This window comes from Vipera berus (assembly GCF_964194415.1).
Source record: "Vipera berus genome assembly, chromosome: 4".
Lineage (NCBI taxonomy): Eukaryota > Metazoa > Chordata > Lepidosauria > Squamata > Viperidae > Vipera > Vipera berus.
In genome coordinates this window covers 3,978,674-4,002,201 of record NC_138206.1, presented here as the reverse complement: position 1 = coordinate 4,002,201, position 23,528 = coordinate 3,978,674, and the positions used below count along the sequence as shown (strand labels likewise).

The 23,528-nt window shown below is 45.6% G+C and overlaps 1 protein-coding gene across 3 annotated transcripts in view; it reads left to right on the top strand.

Annotated features, from left to right (window-relative positions):
• Positions 1 to 23,528, top strand: part of MYO7A (myosin VIIA) — a 95,355-nt gene that overhangs the window by 45,274 nt on the left and 26,553 nt on the right. For 2 of the 3 annotated variants that reach the window (XM_081327789.1, XM_081327791.1), the window contains exons 19-33: positions 706 to 924; positions 2,258 to 2,365; positions 3,229 to 3,438; positions 5,647 to 5,850; positions 7,306 to 7,482; positions 8,645 to 8,734; positions 10,103 to 10,230; positions 11,252 to 11,378; positions 12,815 to 12,934; positions 13,069 to 13,242; positions 13,826 to 14,053; positions 15,016 to 15,186; positions 16,967 to 17,084; positions 20,512 to 20,638; positions 21,932 to 22,101. In XM_081327789.1, coding sequence (XP_081183915.1) covers positions 706 to 924; positions 2,258 to 2,365; positions 3,229 to 3,438; positions 5,647 to 5,850; positions 7,306 to 7,482; positions 8,645 to 8,734; positions 10,103 to 10,230; positions 11,252 to 11,378; positions 12,815 to 12,934; positions 13,069 to 13,242; positions 13,826 to 14,053; positions 15,016 to 15,186; positions 16,967 to 17,084; positions 20,512 to 20,638; positions 21,932 to 22,101 — 2,371 coding nt within the window. Of the gene's footprint in view, positions 1 to 705; positions 925 to 2,257; positions 2,366 to 3,228; positions 3,439 to 5,646; positions 5,851 to 7,305; positions 7,483 to 8,644; positions 8,735 to 10,102; positions 10,231 to 11,251; positions 11,379 to 12,814; positions 12,935 to 13,068; positions 13,243 to 13,825; positions 14,054 to 15,015; positions 15,187 to 16,966; positions 17,085 to 20,511; positions 20,639 to 21,823; positions 22,102 to 23,528 lie in introns of all 3 variants that reach the window. The other variant, XM_081327790.1, reaches the window with a different exon arrangement.

Genomic DNA, 23,528 nt, shown 5'->3' with positions numbered 1-23,528 from the left:
GTTCCCCCATGCTGACTCAGGAATTCTGGGATTTGAAGTCCACAAGTCGTGAAGGGGCCATAGTTCCCCCATGCTGGCTGAGGAATTCTGGGAGTTGAAGTCCACAAGTCGTGAAGGGGCCATAGTTCCCCCATGCTGACTCAGGAATTCTGGGATTTGAAGTCAACAAGTCATGAAGGGGCCATAGTTCCCCCATGCTGGCTGAGGAATTCTAGGAGTTGAAGTCCACAAATCATGAAGGGGCCAAAGTTTCTCCCATGCTGGCTGAGGAATTCTGGGAGTTGAAGTCCACAAGTCATGATGGGGCCATAGTTCCCCCACGCTGGCTGAGGAATTCTGGGAGTTGAAGTCCACCAGTCGTAAAGTGGCCAAGGTTGGGGACCCCTTCCTGTAACATCTTTGCTCTTCATCCATCGGTCACCTCTGCAGGAAATAGATTTATTAGTTCCCTCTCGCTTGTCACCCCCATCACCACCAATTTAATGATGATAACTTTATTGTCACTTTGAATGTACACCAATCGGCATACATCAAAATGAAATTTCGTTGCATACCGCTCTCAAAGGGTCACCACCTCCGATATACACTCCTTGTTCGGGCCCCGCTCAAATTTCACATTGTCCATTTTAGTCTCTAAATTTCACCCCTCCCTGAAATTGCCTCCCTCCTTTTCGTAAATTGGTCCTTCTTGATTCCCGATCCCAGATGCGAATCGGCTTCCTGAGGCTCCAGGCTCTCTACCGTTCCCGCAAACTCCACCGGCGGTACCATATGGCTCGCCAGCGCATCATTGAGTTCCAGGCTAGGTGCCGGGGTTTCCTGGTGCGTCGCGCTTTCCGCCATCGACTTTGGGCGGTCTTCACCATCCAGGCCTACGGGCGAGGGATGATTGCCCGGCGACTCTATAAGCGGCTGAAAGGGGAGGTAAGACTCGCACGGAGATCCCTCAAAGATCCAACAAGGAGCGGGGTGGGGGGTGGGAACGGTGTCTGACATCCCGCAGGGAGATTTATTTTTTTTATCCCCATCGAACAACACCTGCCTATCCCAGATTCTCAGGAAGGACCCGATTGGTGCTAAGACTGTCACAGCTGGCTGGAAAAACAGCTGGAGTTAGGAGGGATGGCTAAATTGATGGTTTTAGTCCGAAAAAAAAGGAGACATCTAACTTTGTTTCCACTTGGAAACCGTTTCTGGACTTTGTGCTTGAGGTGGGGGGAAAAAACCCACTTGGAAACGTTGATTTGGGGTTTTGCTGTTTGTTTATTCACGTCAGGAGCATCACAACTAAAATAAGGCATGACACAAAATTTGAAATACAAAGCAGAAGATTAAAACGTTTACAAATTAAACAGATCTTGCCCAGAAACTAGCAACAATTAATTGCGTTCTGTTACACTGCCATGAGCTGCTCAGGTATGCACGTATCTGGACACGAAGGGCAGGTATACATATGTGTTGTTGTGTGCACGTCATCACAATCGCAACGGCAGAAGCCACCGGATAGCCCCATTTGTTTGGAGTGAGATAGGATTGTTGTTATAGAAATGGCTAGTTAGTATACAGTATATTATTATGTAGAGCTAGAAAACTGAGGTGTAATATTATTATGCCACTGCACTAAAAAAAGTTGGAAGTCAATGTTCTTCTTTCTTTCTTTTTTTCCTATTTATTTCATTCTGGGCAGCTCCTAGTTCAAAACACGCATTACAATCAAAACTTCAAAGACATTTAAAAACAATAAAAACCGGACAAACATTGCAACAATGAAAAACATGAAAACATCAAACTTACATGCAAAAGCAAAATATCTTTTTACCCTTAGTTTCTCATCTTGCCTTTTTCCTCCCCTATTTTCCTATTATTTTGATTTTCCTTTATTGTCTATGTTCAGAGAAACAAATACCAATTTGATGGCTGCGGCGATGAAAAGGCCAAATCCAGTCTAAACATTTGGCTGATTGTCCAACCTACAACAACAACAACAACAACACACTTTGTGTATCTCCCAAATCCATCTCGTTTGTCCATAACTTCAAACAGTTGAATTATTTCATCTAGACCAGGGGTAGGCAACCTCGGCTCTTTTATGACTCGTGGACTTCAACTCCCAGAATTCCTGAGCTCAGGAATTCTGGGAGCTGAAGTCCATGAGTCATAAAAGAGCCGAGGTTGCCTATCCCTGGTCTAGATGCACCCCAGCCAACCTGGTTGGTAAAATAAATAAATGGAGGCAATGTTCTGTTTCTTTCCGTAGTATTACCGACGGCTGGAAGCAGAAAAACTACGTCTGCTGGAAGAGGAACGGTTGAGGAAGGAAATGAGTGCAAAGAAAGCCAAGGAGGAAGCAGAAAAGAAACATCAGGTAAGTTCATGGACTCCTAGAATTGGAAGGGACCTTGGAAGTCATAGAATCATAGACTCCTAGGGCTGGAAGGGACCTTGGAGGTCATAGAATCATAGACTCCTAGGGTTGGAAGGATCTTGGAGGTTATAGAATATAGACTCCTAGGATTGGAAGGGACTTTGGAGGTCATAGAATCATAGATTCCTAGGGTTGGAAGGGACCTTGGAGGTCATCATAGACTCCTAGGGTTGGAAGGACCTTGGAGGTTATAGAATCATAGATTCCTAGGGTTGGAAGGGACCTTGGAGGTTATAGAATCATAGACACCTAGGGTTGGAAGGGACTTTGGAGGTCATAGAATCATAGATTCCTAGGGTTGGAAGGGACCTTGGAGGTCATCATAGACTCCTAGGGTTGGAAAGGACCTTGGAGGTTATAGAATCATAGACTCCTAGGGCTGGAAGGGACTTTGGAGAACATAGGGTTATTGATTCCTTGGATTGGAAGGGACTTTGAAGAACAGAGTTAGAGGGGTTTTGGAGAACATAGAGTCATAGACTCCTAGAGTTAGAGGGGCTTTGGAGAACATAAAGTCATAGATTCCTAGGGATGGAAGGGACCTTGGAGGTCATAGAGTCATAGACTCTTAAGCGAGAACTAAGGAGGAATTTCCTGGCAGTGAGAACAATTAACCAGTGGAACAACCTGCCTCCAGGAGTTATGGGTGCTCCATCGCTGGAGGTTTCAAGAAGAGATTGTGCAACCATTTGTCTGAAATGGTAGAGGGTCTCCTGTTTGATCAGGGGGCTGGACTAGATGACCTCCCAGGTCTGTTATTCTTTTTTTTTCTCTTATTCTTTCCTCATTCTTATTTTTTCCAGTTGCGCCTGGCCCAGCTGGCTCGCGAAGATGCGGAAAGAGAAATCAAAGAAAAAGAAGAAGCGCGTCGGAAGAAGGAACTTCTGCAGAAGATGGAGAAGGCTCGGAACGAACCTGTGAACGATTCAGACATGGTGGACAAAATGTTTGGATTCCTGGGAACGACGGCATCGTTTCCGGGACAGGAAGGACAGGCACCCGATGGCTTTGCAGTAAGCAAGTCTGATAGATGGTTGAATAGATAGCCCTTGACTTACAACCATTTGTTTATTGAGCAAAGTTACCACGGTACTGAAAAATGTGACTTGTGACTGTTTTTCACACATCAAAATTCATATGCTTGGCAACTGGTATTTATGACGGTGGCACTGTCCCGGGATCATGCTGGCTTCCAACAAGCAAACTCAATGGGGGAAGCCAGATTTGGTTAATGACTGAATGATTCACTTAGCAACTGTGGCAAGGAAGGTCGTAAAATGGAGCAAGTCTCGCTTAACAACGGTCTTGCTTAGCAATGGAAATGTGGGGGATCAACGGTGGCCTTCATTTGAGGGCTACCTGTGTTTTATTCTGAATTCCTGGCCTTTCGCAAGGAGTTGGCCTTAAATGTCTGTGCAGAGTCTCAGTCATGGTTATCCCGAAAGTGCTTCTGCCAAAGGCAGCCGGACTTTGTTTTTCCTTGAAGACGTTTCGCTTCTCATCCAAGAAGCTTCTTCAGTTCTAACTGAATGGTGGAGGGTGGAAGGATTTATATTCCTTGAAGTCATCTGGTTGTTAGTACTTCCTCTGAGAGTCATTGAGGCCACTTAGAGGTTGATCTGTGCCCTCAGGATCACCTGAATAGTGCAAATTCAGTTGCACGCTTTTGAAGGTAGCAAAGTCCACATTCTGGGCAGAGAGGACCGCTGGTTTGAAAGAGGGGTCAAAGAGGCCAATTACATTAAAATTGAGCAGCCCTCTCTCAATACGACACTGCCTATCTCCTGTTTTATAACACAGTCCTTTCAGCAGTTCCCAAAAGGCTCCACACCCATTTGCACTATTCAAGTAACCCCAAGGGCGCAGATAAACCTTCCAGTGGCCTGAATGACTCTCAGAGGGAGTACCAACGACCAGATGACTGCAAGGAATAGACTGTAAATCCTTCCATCCTCCACTGTTCAGTCAGTGTCACTTCCCTATCGGAACACTGCCATTTCAAAAGGGAGCGGGAACACGGGCTATTGTGGATTGAGGATGTTCCTGCATTGTTTCTACTTTCGCTTTGATGTATCCACATGGGAATTAGGGTGGGGGAGAACCCCCAGGGCCATCTGGTTAAACTCCTGCCGGCCAGCTCCAGAGAACGGCCGGTTATCACCTTTTCGGCTCGAAGTTCTCACCACATCTTCACACCAGCGGAGTGACTCTTGATGGTCACTGGGGTGTTGGGTTGGGGGCTGAAAAGAGGGGACTTTTACCTTAATGCTTTGGCACGGGAACTTCGGATCCCCACCTTGCTTCTCTGCAATCACTTTAAGTAAATGTTCCTTTTGAAATGATGCCTGTTGTGTTTTTCTGAGGGAGGAGCCGAGGTGGGACCTTACATTCAGAACTGGAGAAACTTCTTGGATGAGAAGCGAAATGTCTTTGAGGAAAAACAATGAAAGTCCAGTTGCCTTTCTTGGGGGGTGGGGGAAGGGATCTTTGGGACGAGTTGGGCTTATCTATAGTCTGGGCTCCAAGCCAAGTCTCAATTTAGCAATAACAAATTGCAATCTCAGGTTTAGCCACATGGTGTCACTCATACCACTTAACATTTTTACTTCTTTTTGTAGATTAAAAACCCAAATCTTCAGCAAAAATAAAGTAAAAAAATAAATCTTTTAATCCTCCAATTTTAGGAAAATAAAAGTCCAGTTAAAATCAGTTAAAATCAGGTTATTCTTTCAATGTTTTAAACTCCCCTGGATAGCCGGTCGCCGCTGTTATTAAAGGGTGGGATAGGATTTCCCTTCCTTCTCTCCACAGGGGGGGAAGTACTTTAGGCAACGTATGCAGGTAGGAAAAAAAATTGGATTTAAGAGAGGTAGATCTCACCCAGTCTCTTCTGTGATGCTTTATAGGTGACAGGTGGTAGATGTGACTTCGGCTGTCTGCAGCCTAGTGACCGGCCATATTTCTACGGCCGGTCTTTCGTCTGCCGGTTTGGAGGGCTTTGCTGGGTCTAGTGGAAGACCTACCGCTCTCCCGTTATCCAGCGAGGGCCCCTCCTTGCTGGTTGCCCTTATAGGGCGACTTTCGACTCTTTTCAGGGTCCCCCAGCGATTCGAAACTGAATGCAGAAGACGGAGTTCATCTTCCGAGCGTCCATGGCAGCCACGGCGGCAAACCGGAAGTCGGGACGAGTTGGCCTTAACTGAGTCAAATCTTCTTTGCAGGATCTCGAAAGAGTTGGGAAAATGCTGCAAGAGGATGACTTGGACACAGCCCTCCCTCTGCCCGAGGAAGAACAAGAGGACTTGTCCGAGTATAAATTTGCAAAATTTGCAGCCACGTACTTCCAGGGCACCACCACGCACACGTATATACGCCGGCCTCTGAAACAACCACTTTTGTACCACGAGGATGAAGGAGACCAGCTGGTGAGTCTCCTCGGATAGCTTGGGAGAGAAAAAAAAGGGCAGGTTGTGGAGGTCAGTCACTGGCTTCTTACAGGTACTCCTGTACGATCATTCATTTAGTGACCGTCTGTTCTGTCCCAGCCTACGCGAGTCCTTGTTATGCTCACAAGGAAAAAGCCCTCTTCCACAAAACAGGCAGGAACCGCAAGAAACAAACCAACCCCTTTTATTCGCACAGACCTAAGTCAATGTCCGAGGCAAACAAACACAGTCCACAGAAACTCCATCCTCAACAGGAACGGTTGCCCTCGGCAACCAGCACCTCCCACACCTTCCCTTTTATAATTCAGCCACGCTGTGGCTTCCTAATGCCTTCTCCTTTGCCTTTGGAGCCGCCCCATTGCATTCCTCTGTCCTACTCGCTTCTCTTGCCTATGCATTCGTGCATCCAGGATTTGTCCCAGCTGTGCTTCGTCACTGTCCAACTCAGACTCCCAGCACAGCTGTGTCTCAGCCTGAGCGCGAGTAGAGGGGCCGGGCTCCTTGTCTGACTGTAAGTCTTGGAGCTCCTCAGAGCCTTCCTCTGACTCTGATGTCCCTCCAGGCCCTTCCTTCTCCTCCTCCTCCTCCTCCTCCTCCTCCTCCTCCTCCTCAGCTGCCGGATCCACTGGCTGGCGAGGAATCACAACACCGTCTGAATTTACAACAGCACTGAAAAAAGTGACTTACGACCGCTTTTCACACTTACGACTGTCATAGCCTCCCCACGGTCACATGATCAACATTCAGAGGCTTGGCAACTGACATGTACCGATGACGGTTGCAGCGTCCCGGAGTCATGTGATCCTCTTTTGCGACCTTCTGACAAGCAAGGTCAATGGGAGGAGGGGGGGAAGCCAGATTCACTTAACAACCTTGTGACTCCCTTAACAACTGCCGGCATTCCCTTAACGGCCGAGGCAAGGAAGGTTGTGAAATGGGGCAAAACTCACTTAACAAATGTCTCGCTTAGCGACAGAAATTTTGGACTCTGTTGCAGTCGTAAGTTGAGGATGACCTGTGCAGATAGTCCTTGACTTACCGCAGTTCATTTAGTGACTGTTCAAAGTTACGGCGGCACTGAAAAAAGTGACTTATGACCGTTTTTCACACTTACGACCGTTGCAGCATCCCCGTGGTCACCTGATCAACATTCAGAGGCTAGGGGCAACTGGCATGTACTTATAACGGTCGCAGCATCCTGTGGTCACGTGATCCTCTTGTGACCTTCTCACAAGCAAAGTCAAGGGGGGGAAGCCAGATTCACTTAACAACCTTGTGACTCACTTAACGACTGCAGGGATTCCCTTAACAACAGTGGCCAGAAAGGCCATAAAATGGGGCCTTTACCATTGTCTCGCTTAGCAACAGACATTTTGGGCTCAGTTGTAGTTATAAGTTGAGGACTTCCTCAATTTCCTTTCCCACTGCAACCAGGCAGCCCTGGCGGTGTGGATCACCATCCTTCGCTTTATGGGGGACCTTCCGGAGCCCAAATATCACACCGCGATGAGCGATGGCAGCGAGAAAATCCCAGTCATGACCAAAATTTACGAGACGCTGGGGAAGAAGTCATACAAGAAGGAACTCCAGGCCCTTCAGAGTGAAGGAGAAGTAAGTAAGAAGCTGGCGAAGCCTCTGTTCCTCATTTCTGTTGTTTTGGGAAAGGAAGAGCAAGACACTCGCATAGTAGCAACCACAGAGGTGGACCCAGGTGGCCTTGCAGAAGGCGTTCAACAACATTAGATAAGCGTCGACTTAGCCCAGTCAAACAGAAGTGAGGAAAGCACTGAAGTGGAACCACTTGCCTCCAGGAGGCAACACTGGAAGTTTTTAAGAAGAGATTGGGCAGCCATTTGTCTGAGCAGGGGGTTGAACTAGATGACCTCCAAGGTCCCTTCCGTTATTCTATTCTATTCTGTTCTGTTCTGTTCTATTCATTCGATTCTGTTCTACTCTACTTTATTCTTATTCTATTTTCTATTTCTATATTTTCTGTTCTCTTCTCTTCTATATTTTTATTGTATCCTACCCTATCCTATCCTATCGCGTTCCATTCCATATTTTCTATTCTGTTCTGTTCTGTTCTGTTCTGTAATTCTGTTCTGTTCTGTTCTGTTCTATTCTGTAATTCTATTCTATTCTATTCTGTAATTCTATTCTATTCTATTCTATTCTATTCTATTCTATTCTATTCTATTCTATTCTATTCTATTCTATTCTATTCTATTCTATTCTATTCTATTCTATTCTATTCTATTCTCCCCCCTTTTTATCTTTCTTATAAGAGGGGAGGGGGAAAATGTCTGCCACGCCTTCAAGATTCCGTTATTATACCTGAAAAATGTAGAATTCCAGTAGTTTATGAGGCGTCTGTATCTTGACTTAGTTTAAGCTGCCATAGTAGATCTGATAGCAATATATAATGGTATCTGGAGCAGCGTGATTTGGAATGAAATAAGGGAAAAGAAATAGAAAAAATAAGAATTGAAATAAGGAAATAGCAGCAGAAATAAAAGAAATGAAATGAAATAAGGAAATAGAAGTAGGAAGAAATAAAAATAATAAAAAAGAAATAAGGAAATAGAAATTGGGGGGAAACCCCCCCCCCCAGAAATAATAGAAATGAAATAAAGAAATAGAAATTGAAAGAAATATAAGCGTACACTGGCAGGGGAATTCTGGGAATTGAAGTCCACGCGTCTTAAAGTTGCTAAGCTTGAGGAACACTGGTATAAGATGTGATTATTACTAACCCTGGGACATTTTTTTGCAGAGTGCTCATCTAGATAGCCATAAGAAGAGCAGCGTGCGACAGAAGCTGGTCTCCTTAACTCTCAAGAAAAAATCAAAGTTAACCGAAGAGGTGAGTAACTCCTGTCACGCTTAAACCAGCATCCAGTCCTCTGATCACAGCCTGAGTGGAGGAACTTGGCTTTTTTCCAGGTTAGAGTAATAAGTCTTTCTTCGGTTGTAACTTCAAACAGTCGCTAAACAAATGGTCGTAAATCAAAGGCCATCTTATGCGGATGGTGGAAGCTGGGATTTGGGGTTCCCTCCCCCCTTGCTCTGCAGACTGATTCCAGATCAGTAGAATACAATAGAATGGAGCTGGAAGGGACCTTGGAGGTCTTCTAGTCCAGCCCCCTGCTCAAGCAGGAAAACCTATACCATCTCAGACAGGGGAATGTCCAGTCTCTTCTTAAAAATCTCCAGTGATGGAGCGCCCACGATTTCTGGTGGCAAGCTGTTCCTCTAGCTGATTGTCCTCACTGTCAGGAAGTTTCTCCTTAGTTCCACGTTGCTTGTCTCTTTGGTCAGTTTCCAACCGTTGTTTCTCGTCCTTCCCTCTGATGCTCTGGTGAACAACCTGACCCCCTCCTCTTCTTTGGGGCAGCCCCTCAGATACTGGAATACCAGTGATGGTGAACTTATTGGGGTTCGGCTTGTCAGAACATCAGAAAGTGTCTCCCTTGACACTGTTGACTGTCACCTTCACCCCTCAACCTTGGTAAAAGAGGCCTCTCTGGACTTCTCTTCAGATTCTCCTTTCCTGCAGACATCTGGGAGTCATAGAGAGGGCCCTGCTCTTGGGGGGAGGGTGTCTCTGGAGCCTCCAAAAATTGGGCACCTTGTCATAGGCTCACCATCGCTTTTCTAGATCAGTGGGTCTCCAAACTTGGCAACTTTAAAACTTGTACACTTCAACTCCCAGAATTGAAGACCTGTAAACTTCAACTCCCAGGATTGAAGACCTGTAGACTTCAACTCCCAGAATTGAAGACTTGTCGACTTCAACTCCCAGAATTGAAGACCTGTAGACTTCAACTCCCAGGATTGAAGACCTGTAGACTTCAACTCCCAGGATTGAAGACCTATAGACCAACTCCCAGAATTGAAGACCTGTAGACTTCAACTTCCAGAATTGAAGACCTGTAGATTTCAACTCCCAGAATTTAAGACTTGTAGACTTCAACTCCCAGAATTTAAGACTTGTAGACTTCAACTCCCAGAATTCATTAGCCGGCCATTGTCTGGCTGGGGAATTCTGGCAGCTGAAGTCCACCAGTCTTCCATTTGCCAACTTTGGAGAGCCCTGTTCTAGATAGATTGAGAATAGGGTGAAGAAATGAATCTTTCTCACATTCCGGCTTGCCTTGGGTTGTTGGGGACTGAGAATTCCGCCAGGTTGACCTATTTCACAAATTGTACCTGTGCCCTGTTGCTTCCTCAGGTGACCAAGCGCCTTCATGATGGCGAGTCCACCGTCCAGGGGAACAGCATGCTGGAGGACCGCCCAACATCCAACTTGGAGAAACTGCATTTTATTATTGGGAACGGCATCCTGAGGCCAACTTTAAGGTTAGAAATCAGGGGAAAAAAGCAGAAATGCTCCAGGTGTGCATTGCAGAGGTGTACATCAAAATAACAGCAACCCACTGCCATCGGAGGAGTGTTGTGCCCAAGTATTTACAGGCCACAACAGGGAAGAGGTCAAAAAAGCCAAGAGGGTGCCACAACTGTGTAATCAAAGCCCTGTATTTCACTTATATGTCAGTGGGTTTGGAGAATTGGAGACTCCAAGATTTGGAGATTCCAAAATTTGGAGACTCCCAAGATTTGAAGATTCCAAAATTTGGAGATGCCAAGATTTAGAGATTCCAAAATGTGGGATACTCCAAGATTTGAGATTGCACATTTTAGAGATTCCAAGATTTGAAGATTCCAAAATTTGGAGATTCCAAGATTTGAGACTGCAAGATTTGGAGATTCCAAGATTTGGAGACCCCAAGATTTTTCAAATGGATTTGATTAGCAGTTGAAGTTGGATTGCATCATTAATTCTTCTTCTTCTTCTTCTTCTTCTTCTTCTTCTTCTTCTTCTTCTTCTTCTTCTTCTTCTTCTTCTTCTTCTTCTTCTTCTTCTTCTTCTTCTTCTTCTTCTTCCCCACCTCCTCCTCCTCATCCTTCTTCCTCCTCCTCCTCCTCCTCCTTCTTCTTCTTCTCCTTCTCCTTCTCCTCCTCCTCCTCCTCCTCCTCCTCCTCCTCCTCCTCCTCCTCCTCCTCCTCCTTCTTCTTCCCCACCTCCTCCTCTTCTTCTCCTTCTCCTTCTCCTTCTCCTTGTCCTTATCCTGCTCCTTCTTCTCCTTCTTCTTTTTCTTCTTCTTCTTCTTCTTCTTCTTCTTCTTCTTCTTCTTCTTCTTCTTCTTCTTCTTCTTCCTCCTCCTCCTCCTCCTCCTCCTCCTCCTCCTCCTCCTCCTCCTCCTCCTCCTCCTCCTCCTCCTCCTCCTTCTTCTTCTTCTTCTTCTTCTTCTTCTTCTTCTTCTTCTTCTTCTTCTTCTTCTTCTTCTTCTTCTTCTTCTTCTTCTTCTTCTTCTTCCAGAGATGAAATCTACTGCCAAATCTGCAAGCAGCTAACCCAAAACCCTTCCAAAAACAGCCACGCCAGAGGATGGATCCTGGTGTCCTTATGTGTGGGCTGTTTCGCCCCCTCAGAGAAATTTGTCAAGGTAAGCCAAGGATGGGCCACCTTCTCGGCCTGGGTGATGGGGATATCTTGGAGGGAAATATTTTCATTTCCAAGAGCCCCCGAGATCTTGCCTGGATGAAGAAGGCTGGCATATTCCATCTTTCTTTGCATTTTGGAGGAGGTGAAGCCTGGAAGTGACAATTTGTTGGGTCATCCACAGAGACAGAGCATCAAGATCAAGAGAAGGATAATAATAATAATAATAATAATAATAATAATAATAATAATAATAATAATAATAATAATAATAATAATAATAATAATATTGCTGTTAGCCGCCCTGAGTCCTCTGGGAGATAGGGCGGCATATAAGTCCCATAATAAATAATAATAATAATAATAATAATAATAATAATAATAATAATAATAATAATAATAATAATAATAATAATTATTATTATTATTATTATTTCAGTTGACAGGTTTGTGTTTAATGAATAATAATAATAGTGGTGGTAATAGTAATAATAATAGTAAAAATAGTAGTCGTAATAGTAATAATAATAGTAATAGCAGTAATAAAGTTGGAAGGGACCATGGAGGTCATCTAGTCCAACCCCCTGCTCAGGCAGGAAACCCTATACCATTTCAGACAAATGGCTGTCCAGTCTCTTTTTAAAGACTTCCAGTGTTGGAGCAATTCACAGTTTCTGGAGACAAGTCCTTCCATTAATTAATTGTTCTCACTGTCAGGAAATTTCTCCTTAATTCCAGGTTGCTTCTCTCCTTCTTGAGTTTCCATCTGTTGTTTCTTGTCCTGCCTTCAGGTCGCCCCTTTCCATTTTGCGTTGTTCACACTTCACCTAGATTTCGGTGTGCTATATTCGTCCTAGAATATAGCACACAACACTGGGCTCCCCATTTGAGGAAGGATATGGGTAAACTGGAGCAGGTTCAGGGGTGTCCCACCAAGACGGTGAGACTTGGAAAGAAAAACTTATAAGGAACTTTTGGGTATGTTGAGTTTGGAGAAGGCTTCAAGGAGATAAGAGAACCCTAACCCAGGGGTAGGCAACCTTGGCTCTTTTATGACTCGTGGACTTCAACTCCCAGAATTCCTGAGCCAGCCATGCTGAGGAGAAATGGACAGGTTTCCATGGCGAGCCATGCTGGCTGAGGAATTCTGGGAGTTGAAGTCCCGAAATCATGAAGGGGCCATAGTTCCCCCATGCTGGCTGAGGAATTCTGGGAGTTGAAGTCCACCAGTCGTAAAAGACCCAAGGTTGCCTACCCCTGCCCTAACCCTATTGTTGCTGGTCATTCAGCAAATAAATAAATACATTTCAAAAAAAATTCCTGGATGTCCACTGAACGAAGAACTGGGCTAAATTATGGGCTACCATTTCTGATTTCATTTTTCAAAATGTAACCATCATGGCTAAATCTTTTCATGTCGGTTTTGTGTCTTCCCAACAGTATTTAAGGAACTTCATCATTGGGGGTCCCCCAGGCTATGCCCCTTATTGTGAAGAGAGGCTCCGAAGGACGTTTGTCAACGGGACCCGGACACAGCCCCCAAGCTGGCTGGAGCTTCAGGTAGCCATTTTGAAGACGTGCGAAGCTGAAACTCATGAACGGCCCACATTTTGTCTGATCCAGGCACCGCTTCAGATTCTAATTGTCCCGCCCTTGCTGCCAGGTGCCTTTACAATCTTGGTTTCTCCTGGCAGGCAACCAAATCCAAGAAGCCGATCATGCTTCCGGTCACATTTATGGACGGCACCACCAAGACCTTGTTAACCGACTCGGCCACCACGGCTAAGGAGCTTTGCAGCTCGTTGGCTGACAAGATAAGTCTGAGGGACCACTTCGGCTTCTCACTTTACATCGCCCTTTTTGACAAGGTAGGAAGCAGCGTTGGGAGAAAAGAGCTCCAGGATGTTGGCTGGGGAATTCTGGGAGTTGAAGTCCACACGTTTTAAACTTGCCAAGGTTGGGAAACCCTGGTTTAACATCTGACCCAGCTGGCTTTCATGCCTAAGGCAGGACTAGAACTCCCAGTCTCCTGGTGATTGGCCCAAAGTCACCTGGCTGGCTTTCATGCCTAAGGTGGGACTAGAACTTCCAGTCTCCTGCTGATTGGCCCAAGTCACCCAGTTGGCTTTCACGCTTAAGGTGGGACAAGTGATTGGCCAAAGTCGCCTAAAGCGGGACTAGAATTCACCGTTTCCTGGTGATTGGGCCAAAGTTAGCCAGTTGGCTTTCATGCCTAAGGCAGGACTAGAACTCAACGTCTCCTGGTGACTGGCCCAAAGTCACCCAGTTGGCTTTCATGCCTAAGGCGGGACTAGAATTCACCCGCTCCTGATGATTGACCCAAAGTCACCTGTTTGGCTTTCATATCTAAGGCGGAACTAGAACTCGCCGTCTCCCGGTGATTGGCCCAAAGTCGCCCAGTTGGCTTTCTCTTTCCCTCCTCTTTGCCAGGTCTCTTCCCTCGGAAGCGGCAGCGACCACGTCATGGATGCGATCTCGCAGTGTGAGCAGTTTGCAAAGGAACAGGGCGCCCAGGAACGCAATGCCCCTTGGCGACTCTTCTTCCGAAAGGAGATCTTCACCCCTTGGCATAATCCCACCGACGACTACGTCGCCACCAGTCTCATTTACCAGCAGATCGTCAGAGGGGTGAAGTTTGGGGAGTACCGTTGTGATAAGGCAAGCTGGCATTTGGAGTCCCACCCATGTTCAAAATTCGGGGCAAGTCCATATCTTGGATGGGAAAAAAAACCCGGATCCTAAGATGGGGGTATCTGAGGAGAAAAGCTGTGGGGCCGGCATTTTGATGTTCTTTTACGAGTGGTGTTTCCCTTTGATATTAATGCAGCCTGCCACTAAGAGTTGTGTCTCTCAAGAAGGGTTGTCATCTGGTCCAATCAATCAATCAGTCAGTCAATCAATCAATCAATCAATAGTACAAGTCTTTAGATTTGGAGAGGGCCATTTTGAGCAACAATACTAGAATCGGTAGTGAAGCAACCTAGAACTGAGAGGAGAAACTTCCTGACTGTGAGAACAATGAACCAGTGGAACCACCTGCCTCCAGAAGCGATGAATGCTCCAACACTGGGAGTTTTTAAGAAGAGACTGGACAGCCATTTGTCTGAAATGGGATAGGGCAGGGGTAGACAACCTTGGCTCTTTTATGACTCGTGGACTTCAACTCCCAGAATTCCTGAGCCAGCATGGCTGAGCTTGGAAACTCTCCCTTTCCCCTCAGCACAGCTGGCTCAGGAATTCTGGGAGTTGAAGTCCACGAGTCATAAAAGAGCCAAGGTTGCCTGCCCCTGGTATAGGGTTTCCTGCCTGAGCAGGGGGTTGGACTAGAAGGCCTCCAAGGTCCCTTCCAACTTTTTTTATTATTGTTATTATTATTTAAGGTAGTGATGTTAGTAGCAATAGGAGTCTACAATTAGATTCACAGTTCTAAAATGGATGAAACCAGTTTGAGTCTAGTGGTTAAGGTACTAGATGAGAAAGCAGAAGGCTGTGAGTTCTAGTCCCGCCTTAGGCGTGAAAGTCAGCCCGGTATCTTCTACTGTGCTAAAGAGAATCGGAAGATTTTTTTAAAAAAATATTTTTACTTTTTTCCGACTGCCTCTTCCTGTCCGTCTTTGCAGGAGGAAGACATGGCCGAGTTAGCTTCCCAGCAATACTATGTGGATTATGGATCTGAAATGGTCTTGGAGCGCCTCCTGAATCTGATCCCCTCCTACATCCCGGATCGAGAGATCACGCCTTCCAAAACCGTGGAGAAGTGGGCCCAGTTTATCATCGCTGCCCATAAAAAGGTAAAGCCAGACGGATTTCCTCTGCAACTGGAGGGAGAGAAGCCAGGGCAGGCCCAGCTGGAGCTGCCTGCCCAACTTCATGGAAGGATCATCTGCAGTGGATAAGGCACACGCTAGAACGAAAGGGACCATGAGTTCAAGTCCTGCCTTAGGCTTGAAAGCCAGCTGAGTAACTTTGAGCCAGTCACGAAAGAGACGGTGGGTTCTAGTCCCGCCTTAGACATAAAAGCCAATTGTCAACTTTGGGCCAGTCACCAAAGAGATGGTGGGTTCTAGTCCCGCTTTAGGCATAAAAGCCAGCTGAATAACTTTGAGCCAATCACCAAAAAGATGGTGGGTTCTAGTCCCACCTTAGACATGAAAGCCAATTGCCTAATTTTGGGCCAATCACGAAAGAGATGGTGGGTTCTAGTCCCACCTTAGACATGAAAGCCAATTGCCTAATTTTGGGCCAATCACGAAAGAGATGGTGGGTTCTAGTCCCGCCTTAGACATGAAAGCCAATTGCCTAATTTTGGGCCAATCATGAAAGAGACGGTGGGTTCTAGTCCCGCCTTAGACATGAAAGCCAATTGCCTAATTTTGGGCCAATCACGAAAGAGACGGTGGGTTCTAGTCCCGCCTTAGTCATGAAAGCCAGCTGAGTAACTTTGAGCCAATTACCAGGAGACTCTGAGTTCAAGTCCCACCTTCGGCATGAAAAATGGCTGGGTGACATTGGGCTGGTCATTCTCTCTCTCAGCCCAACATACCTCACAGGGCTGTTGTGGGGAAAATAGGCAGAGGATGGTATGGGATATGTTCACTGCCTTGAGTTATTTGTAAAATTAATAAAAGTGGGATATATATGAATGAATGAATGAATGAATGAATGAATGAATCAATGCATCAATGAATCAATGAATCAATGAATCAATGAACAAACAAATAAATGTCAGTTGTAATTGAGCTATCAAACTCCCCGTCCCTTTTAGGCACCTAAACAGAGGCCAGGCTCCAAACATTGGATGGAGTTGGGCATTACCCAAACTGAATGAAATAAATACATAAATTTATTTACGTTTATTTATTATTTTTATATATTTATTACATTTATACGCCGCCAAACTCCAAATTTCTCTTCGTGGCATTGGTGAACTGATTGTTGGAGAGCGAGCAGCATGTCCGCTGTTTCCTGTTGCACATCCTTCCACATATTTTCCAACACATGTTTCAACACCAGAATGGGCTCACTTTACAGACGCTAAATGAATACGATAATGCTAACCAATATAAAACAGGGTCTCATCCTCGCTAACCTAAGGGAAGAGCAACAAAGAGGATCAGGGGACTGGAGGCTAAAATGTATGAAGAACGGTGGCTGGAATTGGGTATGTCTAGTTTAATGAAGAGAAGGACTAGCGGGGACAGGATAGCAGCGTTCCAATATCTCAGGAGCTGCCACAAAAAAAGAGGGGGTCCACCTATTCTTCAAAGCGCCCGAAGGCAGGAGAAGAAGCAACGGATGGAAATTCATCAAGGAGAGAAGCAACCTAGAACTAAGGAGAAACTGCCTGACCGTGAGGACAATTAACCAGTGGAACAACCTGCCTCCAGGAGTTGTGAATGCTCCAACACTGGAAGTTTTAAAGAAGAGATTAGACAACTGTTTGTCTGAAATGGTATAGGGTTTCCTGCCTTAGCAGGGGGTTGGACTAGATGACCTCCAAGGTCCCTTCCAACTCTTCTGTTGTTCTGTTAGTCCATGTCAACAATCAAGACTTTTTTCTTTGCCTTCCAGGGAATTTATACTCAAAAGAGAGTGGACCCAAAGCGAGTTAAAGAAGAGGTGGTGGATTTTGCCCGTTTTAAGTGGCCTTTGCTGTTCTCCAGATTCTACGAAGCATTTAAGTTTTCAGGTAAGCCAAAAGTTTCCCTTCACTTGAAGACCGCAAACTCACGCTACTACACAACAGGTAGGGATCACTAACGCAATTATGTTGTCATTTTTTCCCCCTGACCCCCGAGGGTTCTTCTGGAGGCATTTGGTAAGCCCCAAGCATTTGTGTCAGAGCGTGCACAGTCTTATTGTGCTGAGATAACCCACGAGTAAACACAGTAAACAGTGGTCTATATTAAGTTGTGGTTTATCTTACACTATCTACAATATCATACACCAGGAACAATATACACACACGTGCTAATACAGCAGGCTCCAACACACAGCAGTTACAGCAGGAAAACGGAGGAGCCTTACCTTTTATACAAAGGCTCTTAAAGAGACTCAGACCCTGCTGAGTCATTCCCATCATTACATCTTAAATCTTATATTACATAAGCTGGTTAGCTGTTAAATCAGGGGTCTTCAAACTTGGCCCTTTTATAACTTGTGGACTTCAACTCCCAGAATTCCTCAGCCAGCACTGAGGTCGAAATTCAAATCCAGGTCATAAGTACCCTCCTCTCGAGAAGATCTATCAGAACTTTGAACGGTCATGAAGTGACTGTTGTATGTTGAGGACTACTTTTAGATTAGATTGGATTGGATTGGATTGGATTGGATTGGATTGGATTAGATTAGATTAGATTAGATTAGATTACCGTATATACTTGAGTATAAGCCGAATTTTTCAGCCCACTTTTTGGGCTGAAAAATTCCACTTCGGCTTATACTCCAGTCAACAAAAAAACTTACCGAGGACTTGTGCGCGGCCGAGGCTTTGGTGCTTCCGGGATCGCGCGCACCTCTCCCAAGCCACCGCCGTCCGAGACCTGCAGGTCTCCGTTCCTCCGCACCCTGCCTGCCTGCTTCTTTCAGCTGTCTGCCCATCAGCTGTCCATAGGGATGCTGCAAAGCTCTCCTTCTCTAGGCCTTGGACTCCCTCCTGGCTGAAGAGTAGATGAACCAAGCCAGCAAGGAGACAAAATGTTTCTGCAGCTGTTTTTCCTCTGAAGGTTTTTTTTTTTTTTTTAAAGTAATCTCCGAAGGTTATGCCAGAAAATGGAGGACGCTGGGTCTTTGCAAGCTTTAGCTGTCCGCCTGGCTGCCTGAAGGCCGCCCTTTTCAGGCAGTCTGACAGACAGCTAAAACTTGCAAAGACCCAGCGTCCTCCATTTTCTGGCACAACTTTTAGGGATTTATTATTATTATTCCTACTACTACTATTACTACTACTACTACTTCAGGAGTAAAAAGTTGCAGAAAAAAATTCTCTCCTTACTAGCTTAGTTCCTCTACTCTTCCATCTGGAGCCAAGGTAAGATTTTAAAAAGGGATATTGGTTGGAAGGCAGAGGGAGAGTTTAGTTTTAGCATCTAAAAAAAGGGGGGGGGGAAATCAGCGAGTACATCCCAACCAGCTTTTTATGTTTTTGTTATTGAAGAAATATGGGGGAGGGGGAGGGGTTCTGGGGTGGGTTGGGGAGGGGATAATATTGTAAGTTCAATAAAAATTTTCAATAAAAAAAAAAGAAATATGGCTTTCTGGGGGAAGGTGGGGAGGGCGTTAAGGAAGGAAAGGGTTTTTGGAAGCTCGTCCTGAAGCTGCCTTTTGTGCAAGGGGCCTTTTCTCAAAGCCTAGAGAGGCAGCTTTGTTGCCTCCCCGTAGACAGCTGATGGGCGAACACCAAAAGCTCCAAAAGGCTAGGGAACTAGTCCCAGAACACCTTGGTAGGAGGAAGGGCAGAGGCAGAATTGGGAAAGAGGTAAGACAGGGTTTTCCTTCCCAGATGTTTCTCTTTGGCAAGACAGCCAGCTGTGCTGAAGCCCAGTATCTGGGGGTGGGGGAGACCTGAGGCAGGTGGGCTGGTGCTTGCATTAGGCCTCCCAGGATCCCAGAGGCTTGCAGAGCGCGGATCCAGCCTCCGAGGCATGCAGAACAGCGGATCGGCTTATACTCGAGTCAACAACTTTTCCCAGTTTTTGGGGGTGAAATTGGGGGTCTCGGCTTATACTCGAGTCGGCTTATACTCAAGTATATACATTAGATTAGATTAGATTAGATTAGATTAGATTAGATTAGATTAGATTGACTTTATTGTCATTTTTTTTCCTGGGGCACAACGGCACAAATTAAAAATGAAATTTAGTTGCTTGCTCTCAACCCTACACTTGAGTTTGCAAGTGTAGTTTGCAAGAGGAGAAATCAGGTGTGGAGAACACATGGTGGACAACACAACTTCTCCAATCCCCAGACCAGTTTTGTGCGATATTTTACATGTTTGCAATAGGAACATGAGGATGGTTAGAATTGTCAACATAGACCTCTAGATACCTGAATGTAGAGATTTTGCTTGGAAAAACCCTCAGCTGGCTGAGGAATTCTGGGAGTTGAAGTCCGCAAGCCTTAAAGTTGCCAAGGTTGAAGACCCTTGGTCTATAGGTTTTCCAAAGATCTCTCTCAGGGCTTCAGATTCATGATCTATTAACTTTTATAAATGTATTTAGAGTTGGTTTTGATTTGCAGACCTCTGTCAATTTATTGTACTTATCGTCAAAATGTTTTGCAGTACATATGTGGTAAATAGATTTCAAACCTCACGAGGGACAGAATCAAAAGAAGGGAACCACAATAGCCGAGATAGGTGTGGCTACTTAGAGCCGCAGTTGTTCCTAAGTGAATCACTGCAGTTCTTAAATTGGCAGCATCGTCGTTAGGTGAATCTGGCTTCCCCCTCGACTTGGTCTGTCGGAAGGTTAAGCGTCAAACCCAATTTTACCACCTCTTTTGCCATGGTAGTTAAGCGAAACGCTGCAGTCGTTAAGTGAAACATGCAGTCGTTAAGCGAATCCCCCCCCGTTGAACTTGCTTGCCAAAAGCCAGCTCGGAAGGTCACAAAAGGGGATCACTCACCTGACCCTGAGAATAGAATAGAATAGAATAGAATAGAATAGAATAGAATAGAATAGAATAGAATAGAATAGAATAGAATAGAATAGAATAGAATAGAATAGAATAGAATAGAATAGAATAGAATAGAATAGAATAGAATAGAATAGAATAACAGAACTGGAAGGGACCTTGTAGGTCATCTAGTCCAACCCCACGCCCAAGCAGGAGACCCTTCACCATTTCTGACAGTTGGCCGTCCAGTCTCTTCTTGAAAGCCTCCAGTGATGAAGCTTCCCACAGCCCGAAAAGACCCTTTTGTAAGTCACTTTATCCATTCTTTATCCAGTCACTCTAACGGTCGCTAAACGGATGATTCTAAGTCGAGGACTATCTATGAAGCTGTTCGTTAAGGAGGGAAACCGCCATTCCTTTGAGCAAGGTGGTTCGGGGTGAGACCACACCTCCTTTTCCTTCATTTTTTTTCTGCATTTCCCCTCCCTCCTCCCTAACACCAGGTCCCAGCCTTCCGCAAAATGAGCTGATTGTAGCCGTGAACTGGACCGGGGTCTATTTTGTAGACGAACAAGAACAAGTCCTTCTGGAATATTCCTTCCCAGAAATAACTGCTGTCTCCAGCAATAGGTAAGACCTTAAAAAAACAAAAAAAACCCAAAAAAACCCCCCCAGGTAATCCATAGCTGCATGAACAGTGCCCTAAGGAAGCGGTTCTCAACCTCTCCAACTTTAAGATGGGTGGACTTCAACTCCCAGAATTCCCCAGCCAGCGTGGCTGGCTGGGGAATTCTGGGAGTTGAAGTCCACCCATCTTAAAGTGGCCAACACTGTTCTAAGTGGTAATTTCCCATTTTCTACAGAATGGATCCTGATATTTATTTTATTTATATGCAGTCTTAATTTCCTGTATGTCAACCTCATCCTGTCCACGGGCAAAATTGTCGATAATTTCTCACCAGCAAATCAGAACTCTGAAGCCAAGGCCCAGGTCACAGATAAACCTCCAAGTGGCCTGAACGACCCTTTAAAAGAAGGCAAATGACCGGCTGTCTACAAGGAGTATAAATCCTTCTGTTCCCCACCATCCGGTCAGAGCCGAAGAAGCTTCTTGGATGTCTATGGAGCTTCTCCATCCTCCAGGTCCTGGTTGTCCCAAAGGTGCTTTTTTTTCAAAGAGGCAACTGGACTTCCTTGTTTTTCTTTGAAGACCTTTTGCTTCTCCTCCAAGAAGCTTCTTCAGGTTCTGAATGGATGGTGGGGAACGGCAGGATTTATGCTCCTTGCAGAAAAACGGGTCATTTGCCTCCTTTTAGAGGGTCGTTGAGGCCACTTGGAGGATTATCTGCGTCCTCAGGGTCACCTGAGTGCTGCAAATGGGCGTGGAGCCTTCTTGGTACTGCGGAAAGGACGGTGTTGCAGACTGGAGATAGATAGATCGCCAATTTTGCACTACTTGGGTGACCCTGAGGACGCAGATAAACCTCCAGGTGGCCTCAACGACCCTCTAAAAGAATGCAAATGACCCGTTTTTCTGCAAGGAGTATCAATCCTTCCGTTCCCCACCATCCAGTCAGAACCTGAAGAAGCTTCTTGGAGGAGAAGCGAAACGTCTTCAAAAGAAAAACAAGACAGTTGCCTCCTGAAAAAGCACCTTTTGGGGAACCAGGACCTGCAGGACTCCATAGCTGTGTGTGTGTGTGTGTGTGTGTGTGTGATGGGACACACAAGAGTCCACCTGAAGTCATCCACTTCCTTCTGCAGTGGCAGGATTCGTTCTCTAAGAGCCAGGTTCTGTTTGGCCAAGGAAGGCAGGCCGATATTTTTTTTTTTTGCCAACGGGTTTGGGAAGACTTCCCAGCGCTCAATGTTGGGTCTGCTCTGCTGGCTAATTTCTTTCCCTTTTTGTCCCGTTTTGGGCAGTGGAGGAAAACTCCAGGGACAGAGTTTCACCTTGGCGACCATCAAAGGCGACGAGTACACCTTCACCTCCAACAACGCAGAGGACATCCGTGACCTGGTGGTCACCTTCCTGGAAGGGCTGAGGAAGAGATCGAAATATGTGGTGACGCTGCAAGACAATCCAAATCCGGGTAAGCCAAGGAGCCAGCCGGAAGGGATTTGAAGGAAATTGAGGGAGGTAATTCCTCAAGTGAAAAAGCTTTCCTCTCCTTCCCTTTTTCCTCCCTTCCTTCCTTCCTCCCTCACCACTCACCCTTCCATCTCTCTTCTTTCTTTCTTTCTTTCTTTCTTTCTTTCTTTCTTTCTTTCTTTCTTTCTTTCTTTCTTTCTTTCTTTCTTTCTTTCTTTCTTTCTCTTCCTTCCTTCCTTCCTTCCTTCCTTCCTTCCTTCCTTCCTTCCTTCCTTCCTTCCTTTTCTTTTTCTTTCCTTTTCTCCCTTACCCTTTCCTCCTGTCTTCCTCTTCCTTTCATGCCCTTTCCTTCCTTCCTTCCTTCCTTGCTTCCCTACTCTCACCCTCACCCTTCCATCTCTCTTTCTTTCTTTCTTTCTTTCTTTCTTTCTTTCTTTCTTTCTTTCTTTCTTTCTTTCTTTCTTTCTTTCTTTCTTCCTTCCTTTTCTTTTTCTTTCCTTTTCTCCCTTCCCCTTTCCTCCTATCTTCTTCCTCTTCCTTGGTTGCCCTTCTCCTTCCTTCCTTCTTTCCTTCCTTCTTCTTTCCCTCCTTTCCTTTCTTTCCTATTTGGACAATGGATCTGCTTAACAACCTCTGTCTTTGCTTAATGCTTTAATGGCCACAGTGATTCAATTAACGACCAGCACAAAAAAAGATTAATTAGCGTTCACGTGTAGATCTCCTTAACAGCTACCACACGACTTTTGGGCTCAGTTACGGCCATACTTGAGAACTGCTGCTGGCTGGGGAATTCTAGTAGTTGAAGTACGCATCTCTTAAAGTTGCTAACGTTGAGAAACATTAGTCTAGTTCAGGGCTAGGCAACCTCGGCTCTTTCATGACTCGTGGACTTCAACTCCCAGAATTCCTGAGCCAGCCCTGCTGAGGGGAAAGGGAGAGGTTTCCAAGCTGAGCCATGCTGGCTCATAAATTCTGGGAGTTGAAGTCCACGAGTCGTGAAGGGGCCATAGTTCCCCCACGCTGGCTCATGAATTCTGGGAGTTGAAGTCTGCAAGTCATGAAGGGGCCATAGTTCCTCCATGCTGGCTGAGGAATTCTGGGAGTTGAAGTCCACGAGTCATAAAAGGGCCAAGGTTGCCTAGTCCTGCTTTAAACAGTTGCTAAATGAATGTTTATAAGCCGAGAACTATTTGTATTGAGTAACAGATGCTCACAGCCTCTTCCTGTTTTTCTCTTTTAGCTAAATGTAGATCTAGAAAGGGAAGGGCCCATAGTTCCCTCATGCTGGCTCAGGAATTCTGGGAGTTGAAGTCCCCAAGTCATGAAGGGGCCATAGTTCCCCCATGCTGGCTCAGGAATTCTGGGAGTTGAAGTCCCCAGGTCATGAAGGGGCCATAGTTCCCCCATGCTGGCTCAGGAATTCTGGGA